The sequence below is a fragment of the Tamandua tetradactyla genome, chromosome 9, assembly GCF_023851605.1.
Source record: "Tamandua tetradactyla isolate mTamTet1 chromosome 9, mTamTet1.pri, whole genome shotgun sequence".
Taxonomy (NCBI): Eukaryota; Metazoa; Chordata; class Mammalia; order Pilosa; family Myrmecophagidae; genus Tamandua; species Tamandua tetradactyla.
This window is the reverse complement of record NC_135335.1, coordinates 107,904,730-107,917,922: the sequence shown is the minus strand read 5'-3', so window position 1 is coordinate 107,917,922 and position 13,193 is coordinate 107,904,730. Positions and strand designations below refer to the sequence as shown.

The following is a 13,193-nucleotide window of genomic DNA, read 5'->3' as shown; positions in this document are numbered from 1 at the left end:
AAATATTTAAGAAATAAAGACTAAAGCCTAAGGAAATAAGCAAATGAATGCAAGAGAATATCTAAGAAATGGAAGGTATAAAGGAAGAAAATTTTTAAATAAAGAAATGGACAAAGGGAAAAGTATTCAAGAGAAAAGGACACGTGGAGAAGATAATTAAAGAAGATCTAGCGTATGATTAAAGTTCTCAAAGAAGGAAACCAAAGCAAGAGAACAGAATAATTCTTAAAACTATAATTCAAGAAAACTTTCCTAGACTAAATAAGATCTGGAAGTACATAGAAAGAAAATCAGGTTGTCATCAGACATTGACTTTGGGTTTTATGCCCAAAGAAAGTTTCTTATATAAACCCAAAGGAATAAAATGTGAGTCAGGATTTATAACCAGTCACACTGGTTTGTTTGTTTTTGCATGGGAAGGCAGTGAACCAGGACTTCCAGCAAGAACACTGCCTGCTGAGCCATCGTGGCCCATCCCAAACTGCTTCTTCAAATACAAAAGAGCACAGACAGATGGTTAGAAACATACCAGAGCTTAGGGAATATTGTTCTCAGTAACCATTCCTTATGACTTTACCAGAGAATGAAATCAGAAAACCAGAATGACTAGAGGAACAGCAACATTAAAATTAACTTAGTATGAAAACGTGACTCCAGGTATTAATTTGGGTGCCAACATTACAATAAAGAAATAATGATAAATGAAGAGAAAACATTTTAAGCTACATTTAAAAAAATATCTTATTGACCAGTCTTCACACATACAGTCCATACCTGGTGTTCTAGTTTGCAAGCTGCTGGAATGTGATCTACCAGAAATGGAACGGCTTTTTAAAAAGAGAATTTAAGTTCCAAGTTTACATGTTCTAATGCTGTGAAAATGTCCAATTAAAGCAAGGCTATAGAAATGTCCAATCTAAGGCATCTAGGGAAAAATACCTTGGTTCAAGAAGGCTGATAACTTTCAGGGTTTTTCTATCAACTGGAAAGACCCGGCGAACATAGACACGTGGTAAACATGGCAACATCTAGCTTTCTCTCCGTGCTTCGTGTCTCATGAAGCTCCACCAGGGGTGTTTTCCTTCTTCATCTCCAAAGGTCTCTGGCTGAGTGGGCTCTAAAGCTCTTAAATGGCTCCAGTAAGCAACCCCACCTTGAAAAGGTAGAGACACATCTCCATGGAAACCTTCTAATCAAAAGTTAACACCCACAATTGGTTGGGTTACCGCTCCATGGACACAAACTACTTGTTTGTTGAATTAAAAGAAAATTCTTGGTATAAGTGACAAGTGACTTACCCGAGATCCCATAACACTATAGTGACAGAAAAAAATCGTGAGTTTCCAGTCCGCTATAATCAATTCTATCTCAAAATTGCTTCTTGATTTTTAAATATCTCCCTTGTTGCCTAAGTCAGGACGTATCTACGGTAAATCATGTTTTTACCTTTAGTCAAAGGAAACAATTAGTGGTTTCACCAACATATTTAGCAGATCACCATTCAAGAAAAAAAAGTGATTAAAAGACATTTCAATTTCAAACTTGGCCATGGTTGAGATGGGGAAATTTTTGTTGTTAAATATGTTTCCATAACTTAAAAAGAAAGATGGGGGGGGGGGACTACTGAAACAATGACTATTAAATATAATACATGGTCCGATTGGATTTAATAATGGGGAGAAAATACCCAAAAGAACATTATTGGGACAGTTGAAAATATATAGGCTATGGTATGATATGATGGGTGGATAGAGTGATATAACAAATGTGGCAAATGTTAAAATCTGGGCACCTGGATAAGGTATATGTTGGAGTTCTCTGTATTGGTTTTGTATTATTTGCAACTATCCTGTAAGTTTGAAATTATTTTTTTTTGAAATTTAATGAATTGAATAAGTGTGTTCATAATAGAAGGTGACCTAACATTTATGAATCCCCTGTATTTTGCCAGGTATTGTAAAGGACACTTTGCACATAACTTTTGTCTTGACATCAATTTTGTGATTTAGGTGAAAATCCTTTTGCCTTTTACAAATGATGGAAAGCTGAGACAGGTAAAATAACTTACCCTAGGTCAGATAGCTAGTATTAATAATTGCTGGTCTGTCTCCATTTTCATTTAGTACAATTATAATTAGGACATTTAAAATAGTTTTAGGGTGGGCCATGGTGACTCAGCGGCAGAATTTTCGCCTGCCAAGCCAGAGACCTGGTTTCTGTTGTTGGTACCTGCCCATGTAAAAAAAAAAAAAAAAAGTCTGTAATATTTTACTTTCCTAAATAAGAAATGTCTTCTGCCATTTTGTTTCTATTGTACTTTTTATAGTCTACAAAGGTAAACTTTAAATGGTCACAGATTGAATTTTTCTATATTCATTCTTCAAATATTAAGAAATTTTGGTTTATTAAAGTCTTTATTAATAAGGATTTACCCTGTATTTATGAGCTTAATACATTTGGGTGTTTGCTGATTAATAATTTTCAGAAATATGCAGTCATTGATAAATGGACTCTGAATGATAAATTAATGTGAACTTTTTTATTATCAGCATGTTATCAGGTGGTTCAGATGGTGTGATTGTACTTTATGACCTTGAAAACTCCAGCAGACAGCCTTATTATACATGTAAAGCAGTCTGTTCCATTGGCAGGTGTGTATTAAAAATGTAATTCGTGAATTTGTAATCAGTTGAGTGTTTTTTGCATCAAATTCAAAACATGAAGATAATAGTCATATAAATGGCTCAAGCAAATTGTTCAAATAACATATTTACAATGGTATCCCTTGATGTTTTCTTGAATGTATTTGGGTATAGTGCTGTTCTTAACATGAGACTTCACCAAAACGGTTTTGATATTAGTTTTCAGAAGAATTTTGTTAAAAAACTTTTGCTTATATCCTTTATGTTCCATGCCTACATAGCACACCTCAGAACTGATGATGCTTTTTGGTACCACTTAGTATAAGATTCACTTGTGAATCTTTCTGCTAATAATGAACACAATGAGTTTTCAGTGGTTATTAATGAAAAATAAAGATTAAGGCTAGATGTAAAAACACACCTATACACACAACAAACTCCTCTTTCCCCTCTACTTACCCGAAGCTGCATAATTTAAAAACATGCCTCAATTTGTCTTGACTTTTCTGATTGTTCTTTATTGGCTTACCAATCTTGTGAGATTTATTTGAAGTGTCTAATAAAATATTTTGTGACTTTGTTCATAATCATCACTTGATTCTTTCTTAACACCTGTATCTGATCTAATATTGAGCAGACATTTGAATTAACAGAGAAAATGGGTATTGAGGAAAAGCACCAATTATTCCAAGAATGGTAGTGCTGATCAAATGATACTCAGGGAAAGCACATTCAACAGCTGAATAGGTTCCTCTTCCGGCAAAGATAGGTCACTACCCCTCGATAATGAAGAAGTCAGATGTAGCTGGCTGATCCCTCCAGACTCTAGTATAGAAATAAGAAACTCTTTATTTGGGGGGCCTTACTTGGATACAGGCCTCTACATCATACCATGGAAACCAGAAATGAAAGGTTTCTCCCTTTCTGGACAGCTAGGACACAAGGATGTGATCTAGGTTTGGCCATTCATATCATCCCACCGGAGACCTCTACTTATTCTTAATATCAGTTTTGTAGTTTTCATAAGTCATTTATCGCTAAGTTTTGATTGCTGTTTTGTAGAAACCATCCTGATGTTCACAAATACAGTGTGGAGACTGTACAGTGGTATCCTCATGACACTGGCTTGTTCACATCAAGCTCATTTGACAAAACGCTAAAAATATGGGATACAAATACATTACAAGTAAGTACATTAAACCAAATTGCTCTGTAGGATGGAGAATTTAATCCTAAACCATTTTAATGTGACAATTTGCTAACATGTCATGTATGTTAATGTTAAGGAGAGCTAGACTGCTTCAGTTTATATCTGGCTCTGCTGCTCACCAGCTGTGTGATGTTGGACAAGTATCCAAGCCTCTCTGTATTTCAGTTTCCTCATCTGTAAATGGGGATGATAATTGTACATCATAGGATGATTGTGAAGAGTAAATGAATTGATGTATGTAAAGTACCTAGTAAACCTCAAAAAATGTTAACTATTATTATAATCTATATTATTTGAAAACTAGTGTGGTTCAGAAGTCTAAGGGAAAAATTATTTTACTTTTATTGACTGAAAAACAAAAAGTTATTTAATAACTTAGTAAAACCGTATAGTGAATAATAGTTTTTATGATATCTAGTCTGATTTATATCTCTAATGTTAATCCTTTCTCTGAGCTCTGGTTCCATTTTCTCTCCTTGTCTCTAAAACATCTTAGTTGAATATAGTGTCATCTCCTCAAAACCTAACATGCCCCAAACTAAACATTCCTTATATCTATTTAGCTGTCAAGTCTTACCAATTCTCCCTTCAAACTCTCATTCATATTTCTTTTTTCTATTTATTTCACTATTAAATGCACATCTACTACTAAAACCTCCTAACTGGTTCCCCACCTCACTTTCCTTCCCATACTTTTCCATATAAGTTCTACTCCAGAATTAATCTTTTTATAAAGCACTTTTATCATGTCCCTATTTCACCCAAACCCTTCAGTGACCCCCATTATCTAAAAGCCTGAAATTCTAAGTTCTCTATAACGCCACCCTCTACTTTCTCAATCTTTTCCACATAAGTGATTTACTATGCCTAAACTGATATCCTTTTGCCTTATAATCACATCTTGACTATATTTCCTGCCTCGAGTGCCTTTTTCTCTGCAGCATGTCCCTTCTTTTAAGGCTACTTATTTTTGCAATTACACTGGACCAGGAATCAGGATGCTGGACTTCTAGTCCAGTTCTGCTGTTTATTAAATGTCTTACTTTAGGTCAGTCATTGTATTTATCAACAGAAGTCCCTTCAGCTATAGAATCAAGGTATCAGGCTAGGTGATGTCTGTGGGCCTCCCTGTTCTGTTGCACGATTGGTGATAGCATCTTCTGGAGTGCATTTTGATCACCTTTTTATTTAAACTTCTATATTTCTGGTCCCATTTTTCTGTATTATATTTTCTGTATTCTCATTTCAATACTTACTCTTATACTATTCTGTAGTTTCATTTTCATACCTGTATATCTTATTTGTGTTTCTAAATTGTAACCTCCCCAAAGCAAGAACTGTTTTATGTACTTAATTCCAGTGCTTTGTTACTGCTAAATAAATACTTTATGAATGACTAATGATCTCCATGAAAGACTACATATTTATATAACTAATAAAATCATGAAGTGTGGATGTGACTCTAATCTGAAAACTGTACAATGCTATGTAATTAAATACAAATTTAATTATAATAATGAACTAAATAGATGTTTTCTATTTTGACTTTGCTATATTAGAAAAAATAGGCTTGTCACTTTGGATTTATTTTTATAGTAATGTGTATTTTTGTTTTAAATACTTGTTGAAAATGAAAATATATTAGAAATATACTTTAAGGACTAAAAATGAATATCATAAACTTCTGCTTCTGACCATGATGGAATAGCTTTTGGCCAAACCAATACCTCCACTGAGAAAAACTAGAAAAGTTAGATAAAATATAAATAAACATCTTTTTTGTAGGTTCTGGGAAACTGCCAAGGGCCAATGCTTCTGCAAGGCAGAGAAGCTATCAGGCACTTTCACAAGACTGGGGAAACAAAAATTAGAGTGTGGGGCTGCCAAGATAGCCAGAAATTAAGAGGTTAGGATCATAGGAAAAAGAGAGGTGCAGAAAAGTCAGACTGACGTTGGGCACTGGTTTTCCCTGAAGGCCTTTGCTGTTCAAATTATGGAAGGGTAGAGGCTAAGAAACGAGGCAAAAAGTATCTGAAAAATAGAACAGAGTTTTTCCCAGTCACAAGGTGCTGTAGAGAAAAAAATCAGAATACAGTACTTGCTCTGCAGGTGGGAGTTTAGAGAAAAAAACTCAGTCTCTCAGTTGGGGCATTTGGAGAGGTACACCACAAGAATGGATACAAACAGGAGGTAGATGGAACCTGTAGTAGGCAGAATAATGCCCCTTCACCAAAGAGGACCACATCCTAGTCCCTGAAACTTGTAAATATGTTAGGTACATAACAAAAGGTAATTAAGGTTGCAGATAGAATTAAAGTTGCTAATCACCTGGCTTCAAAATGGGGAGATTATCCTGGATTATAGAAGTAGGCGCAGCAATGTAATCACAGGTATCCATAAAATTGAAAGGGAGACAGAAGAAGCGAGTTAGAAGGAATTGTGACTATAGAAGAATGGTCAAAGGGATTCACTGTTGCTAGCTTTAAAGATGGATTAAGAGAAACACAGGACGAGGGATATGGGTGGCCTCTAAAAGGTAGAGAAAGCAAAGGAAAAAAAATCCTCCCCTAGAGCCTCTTGAAAGAGGCATAGCCTTGCTGACACCTTGATTTTAGCCCAGTGAGACCTGTATGAGACTCCAACCTATAGAACTGTAAGACAATAAATTTGTGTTGTTTTAAGTCACTGGGTTTTGTGGTGATTTCTTAGAGCAACAATAGAAAACTATCACAGAGCTTTACAAAGATAACAAACAAGCCTAATTTTAGTGATGATCTGCTCTCCTACCTGCCAGAGATAGTTTAAATCATCTCTAGAGGAAGATACCAAACATATGGAAAACTTCTCCAATCTTTCCCATTTCTGTTATCAGTAAAAAGTTACCAAGCATACCATTGTATTTCTGCAAGAAAAAAAGCAGACACTAGAAATAGACTTATATCTCCAGGCCTAGATGGTGTTACCAGTGCATTGTTTTAAACACTCAGAGAAAAAATAATACCAATCTTATACAAATGTTTCAAGTGAATAGAAGGAAAAAGGGATACTTCCAAACTCATTTTATGAGGCCAGAATATGCATAATTCCAGTATCTTATAAGGACATTATAAAGGAAATTACAGGCCAGTGCCTCTACTGTTAAGATGTAAAGAGACTTTAACATGGGGCGGACAACGATGGGTCAGTGGCAGAATTCTCATCTGCCGTGCTGGAGACTCGGGTTCAATTCCGGGAGGCTGCCTCTGTCAAAAAAAATTAGAGGCTTTAGTATTTTTTCATGCTGATTGGAATAAGCCAGTACTGGGGTAGAGATTAGCAGGGCCAGTTGGAGGGGATGGAGGGTTGAGGGGGGGTGGCTATTAAGGATTCACAAAAGAAGCCATTATGTGTACGGTGAGATTTCTGACAGTGCTGATGGGATGAATATAAATAGGGGGGAATTAACTTTAAATATGAGAAGGGACCATTTTTTCACTTTAACGGGAATGAAGAAAGAAAGGAAAAGTAGAAGCACATGTGTTTATAGGATTTAGGTTACGACATCAAGGGAATTCTCATTGGGTAGGTCCCATTTTCCCTTTGAAGTAATAGGTCAGATCGCCTCTGTGACTGAGTTGAGATGTTTGTGAAGACTAGAGAAGGTTTGAAATAGCTGTGGAATACTGCAGAGAGAATACAAGTAAAATATAGTAGGATTGGCAGTCATACCAAAGGTCCAGTTGGTATGAATGATTTTTTTGTAGTGGCAACAGTCTGCTCTATTATAAGATGGGGTTTTTTTACCTGAGTAGAGCAGGGGTTGGCAAACTGTAGCCTACAGCTCAAGCCTGGGCTATGGGCCAATTCTGGCCCATGGCTTGTTTTTTGTTAATAAAATTTTTTGGAACACAGACATGCTTATTCAGTTTTCTATTGTCTGTGGCTGTTTCTGTGCTATAATGGCAGAGATGAATAGTTGATCCTCAAAACTAAAATAATTACTATAAAATAATCTGATCCTTTACAGAAAAAGTTTCCTGACCCCTTGTATTGATCAACCTGGATACAAGTACAGAGAAAAGGCTGATATATGGAGTCATCCAGGATTGAATTCTTGCTAGATGGAAGTATAATAAAGGAGTTGAAAATACTGGCATACTTGACATAGTGGACCCTGAGAATCCAAGCTGGAGATGAAAAGAAGTCAGGAGACACAGGAATTCAGGGGTTGTAGTCATTGTCTTGGGAGTAGTTAAAAAAAAAAGTGAAAATAATTGGAGATAGCAGTTATATAACTGAAATGTATGGTTTCAGATGAGGCCCAATTCTAGGTATTGACAGTGTTCGGAATGTGGTAGCTGAAAAGCAGAGGCCTCTAGGGGTGCTGAAGGCCCCCAGAGTGATAACAGAACTTGGATGGAGAGGAAGTTGTTAAGCTAGAGTTGTCTTTTCTTAATTTCTGGGATTTTTTAGGGAAAAATTTTTTCACTGAGAAGAATGCTATAAAAAACGGAATTTAAAATTATCAGGTGTTTGGAAGGAAGTATTACATTTCTCTGATTAAGTTCCAATTTTCTTTAATTACTAACACTCAGTGTTTTAAAAATGGCTAACAATATGGGGGGAAAGTAAATAGAAAATTTGATACTTTTGTGATTATAATTAGAACTCATACTTTTAAAATGTCTTTTGATTATCAGATTGCTGATGTATTTAATTTTGAAGAAACAGTTTATAGTCATCATATGTCTCCAGTTGCCACCAAGCACTGTTTGGTAGCAGGTCTGTACATGTATTCTTTTGTTTTTAACATGTGGAAAACTTTATTCCTTTTTAGATTTAGTAATATGTAAACATTTTTAACTCAGATGAAGATCACAACTCTTAATTAAAAAAAAAAGAAGAAGAAAACCAAGTATATGCTACTAGCTATATTGAATTCAGCATATACTGTACATCAGGTATTAAGCTAGTGACTAGGATTCAAAGATTGAGAAAGCATGGTTCTGTCCCTTAAAGAGTTTCCTTTTAAACCACCTACATTTCAAATATTTCACATGAACAAATTTGGCAACTTTTTCAATTGGAGAGAATGAAAAAGGAAATGATTTTGTGATTCAAATTAAACATCCATTTGTATAAAATACCTGCAACAATGTTTTCATGTATGAGGAAGAAAAAATGTTTTACTGGTATGAGTTATCTGGTCCCTATGATTCTATTATTAATCTGGCTCTGCATGACTCACTTCACCTCTGGATATCAGTCAGGGCTTCATCTAAGTACTAAGTTGTCATTATGGTCCATTCAGTCTGTGTCCACAGTTTCTTGAATCTGTTACTAGTGATTGAAAGCATATCATTTACAAGAAAAAAACTAAACTATTAAAATTATTGATGTGATAAAATTGCATAGAACTGTACATAGATGTTGTCCCAATTTAAATTTCCTGGTTTTCCTATTGTAATAGTTATCTAAGATATAACCATTGAGAGAACCTGGGTGTGAAAAGTACAGGGGATCTCTCTATACTGTCTTTTACAACTTCCTCTGATTCTGTCATTTCAAAATAAAAAGTTAAGAAATAATGTAGTAATAGAGTTATTTTACTACTAGAGTGTAACTATAATTAAAATAATTTTTCTAATTATAAAAATGTTTGAAATGTGTTTTTGGCATGCTTTATATTTTCTGCATGGATGCAATAAAAATATCATGATGCATAACATTATTTCTTGTTTCCTTTTGATGATAATTTATAATAAAATTATCTTAAACCATTTTTGTTTTTTGTTTTTACAGTTGGTACTAGAGGACCCAAAGTACAACTTTGTGACTTAAAGTCTGGATCCTGTTCCCACATTCTACAGGGTATTTTTAAAATTTGAAACAACAACTACTTTGAGTAAAACATTCAAAAAAAAGAAACATTACTAACAATGTTTCTTTGTAAGTGACATGACTGATGTATTTTGTGCTAGTTGTCAAACGTCAATGGGGAAATAAAGATCCTTCTGTGCATTATTCTTATATAACTGAACTATTGAGGAAACATTTATATGAGCAGTGGCCATAGGGGAAGCTCAAAAGATACAGAAACTAGAAAGGCTAAATCAAAAGCTTGTGTTATATATTTTTTAAATGAACTACATTATTTATTGTCATTCTGGCTAATGAGTAAACATTGTTGTTAATATTTAGGATGTTTTTTTTTCCCTCAGTAAAAATATTTTAGAAAAAAGTTTGAAATAATGTTTTATCTGATAAACATGTTATTTTAAATTGTTTTCACTAATATTTTTATTAGCATTAGATCATCCAATTCCAGCAATAAAAAGATAGAAGGTAAATCCAGAAGTGAACATTTTTATTCATCTCTGAGAAATACGTAATAAATATTTCAAGAAAACTTGGTGAGATGTATAGCAATTTTTTTACATTAACATAAACTTAATTAATTTCTGTTCATATGCTAGGCAAATTTTAAATGTCTGATTTAAATAGTTCAGTTAAGTGAAGTAAATTAACAATGATGAAGCACTTATCCTATGAACCTATCACCTGTGCTTTCTAGAAAAAAATATTTTATGAAAATGCTATTTTTTACAATCATGAATTAAAATTTTATCCGTGTTATACCCTGCCGAGAAATTGAAAGAAAAGTTTAGAATGTTTTTCTGGTATGTTTTGTTAAAGTGACTGTTTGTTGTAGAGATGAGTAATTGAGCTTGAATTATATCATCTAATTGGTATTGGCTTACATTGACTGACAACTGTATATTAAAGGAAAGTTTCATTCTCTTTGATTGTTCTTTCCAAGGTAAACCAGTCCTTTTATAATAAAATGCAATCATTCCATGTGATAGAAATGCCCAATAGATTCTCATTATTTAAACATAGATTATTATGATAAGTGTTAAAAAAAAATAATGATCATATCAGTTACTTCACTTTTAATATTTAGTCTTCACTTTCTTCAGACTGAGGGAAAAAAATTTTTTTCAGTTATTTTTAAGACCTTTCATACAGTTGTATTTGCAGGTCATAGACAGGAAATACTGGCAGTTTCCTGGTCACCACGTTATGATTATATCTTGGCAACGGCAAGGTAAAATGCAACTTATTTGGTTTTGAAATTAATGTTAATTAATGATGAGCATTTTGAAGACTACATTTAAATAATATTTTAGTACATTTCATTATTAATTGGAACCTTAAAAAGCAAAATTTAGAGTTGCCGATTTTAAATCATATCACCAGAAGAAATCTTCCTTATGCATCCTAATCCTAATCCTATCTACCTTGAAGATATTCACCTTTTAAAACAGTAGACAAAGAGAATCTATGTGGTAATGCCAATCTATTAGTAATACTAGTAAAACTACTTTGTTGTGTCATTTTTTGAACACAAAAGTATAGTACTTCATTACTTAAAAGAATAGTAGCATTTCTTACTCATTTTCTTTAATTAAGAATCATTTTGAATATGATATATCATATTCATTCATTAATTCAGTTTACTAATATTTAAGTACTGTGGTTGGAGCACAGGGGTAGCCAAGGTATAAGACCTTCAAGAAGCAAACAGTTTAAAAAGGAATATAGACATAAAAGTTAATGATTACAGTACCTCCTGAAAATGGTACATCTGATAGTGTGATATGGGAAAAGAGAGAACGAACACTTAATTCTGAGAGGATCAAGAGGTTTTTGAGGTTATATTTGTTGGAGAGAAGAGGTTTATAGGTTTATATGCTGGGGAGAAAATTTTAAAAGAGATAGGTGAAGATAAGAAATGAAAGCAATAATTGTTGCATCAGGAACCTTAAATAGATAGGAGGAGGTAGGGTTCAAATGATAACTGTTGCATCAGGAACCTTAAATAGATAGAAGGAGGTGGGGTCCAAATGGAGAGGGTAAGAAAAAAATATAAATGGAGAGGGGATACACTTGATTTCACACATAAAGGATAGGATGAAACTAAATGAAAGGAGGAAAAGGAGGGTGTGAATAAAGTTGTTTGTAGCTTTGCCTGGAAAACTCAGGAAAATGCAAACCTAATGACTGCTATTGCTTTTTAGTAGAATTAGACTTGATGTCATCTGTTGAAAATTCAGTAATGGAGATTCAGTTTGAGGGAAGGCAGTGAAGATTTGGAGTAAACAATTTTAATGAATGGGAGAGGGATCTGATTAGAAGCACATAGGATTGCTAGGTAGTGTCCTATGCTCAAACCACAGCTGTACCAAGCCACAGCAATCAAAACATTAAATGACACAGTTAGCAGTTTTCATTGTTTAAAAACAAGTAGCTTAGTGTCTGAGAATTGTTGAAGTCATGGGTTGTAATGAAGGAATACAATCACAAAAGATTATAGGAAAAGTTAAGGACCTAATGAAGTAGAAGATTAGTGTCAGAGTAAGAAAATTGAGAAACTAAAGTGATAGAGGTAGTGATCAAAGATTGTGATACCGACGTTTTAATAAAGTTTTTTTTAAAAAAAGAATTGTTATAAAATTTATTGATATTAGTATTATAAGATCTGTGTTGGGCTTTTTTAAAAGCCTCATAACCCTCACCCTGCCACAATTTTAGTCCCTCAAAGAAGGTTATGTAATAGTTTGCAGAATGTGATGTTGAAATTTAAGATTTCCAAAGTATTTCAAGGTCTATATAATGTAGCCATGGGAAGACTTCCTAACATGATATGAAAGGTGAAACTGAGGACAAAGTATTAGTTGTAGGTTCCTGTTTGATTGGATTTACATTGTTCACACCTCATTTGTTTTCCTCAAATCATAGGGAAAGCTGAGATTTTCAGTTCTCAGAGTACCCCAGGAATTTGAATCACCACCAGAGTGGACAGTCCAAATCTGTCTCGAAAGAGACTTAACTCTTCAGACTCATCCTATTGCAGACTTTTTCCCCAGCTGGAAAGAAATGAAACCAATTTAGAAATGGAAAATGCTAGTTTTTTGCTGACTGTTCCAGTGGGCTAGGTTTAGATCTCTGAAAAGAATGAAGGTTATAGGAGCAATACTGTGTATCAAAAGAAAAAAAGATATGTAAATGAGGAATAGGCTTATAAAATATCAGGTAATGCTCTTTCTTACAAAAAAAAAAATGGCTAACCCAAAAGGGATAAATACTATCAAGGTCTTTGTGAGGACATTTATAGCATCAGTTGATTTTCTTTAGGAATAATCTGGAAGGTGAAATTGATGTCTGATCATGCTTGTGCCTTTCCTCTTTACTTGAAAGAAAATGAAAATAAGCATCTAATTTCTAGGAGACATTAAATTTAGTTCTTATACATGACAAAGATTGGTTTGCGTTCATGAAACCAAATGAAAATATATTGT

At 33.9% G+C, this 13,193-nt stretch overlaps 1 protein-coding gene across 4 annotated transcripts in view; it reads left to right on the top strand.

Annotated features, from left to right (window-relative positions):
• ERCC8 (ERCC excision repair 8, CSA ubiquitin ligase complex subunit) overlaps positions 1-13,193 on the top strand; it is a 46,093-nt gene that overhangs the window by 13,672 nt on the left and 19,228 nt on the right. For 2 of the 4 annotated variants that reach the window (XM_077117242.1, XM_077117241.1), the window contains 5 exons: positions 2,550-2,651; positions 3,705-3,828; positions 8,532-8,613; positions 9,634-9,702; positions 10,873-10,939. In XM_077117242.1, coding sequence (XP_076973357.1) covers positions 2,550-2,651; positions 3,705-3,828; positions 8,532-8,613; positions 9,634-9,702; positions 10,873-10,939 — 444 coding nt within the window. Of the gene's footprint in view, positions 1-1,621; positions 2,055-2,549; positions 2,652-3,704; positions 3,829-8,531; positions 8,614-9,633; positions 9,703-10,872; positions 10,940-13,193 lie in introns of those variants that run through there. The other 2 variants (XM_077117243.1, XM_077117244.1) reach the window with 2 other exon arrangements.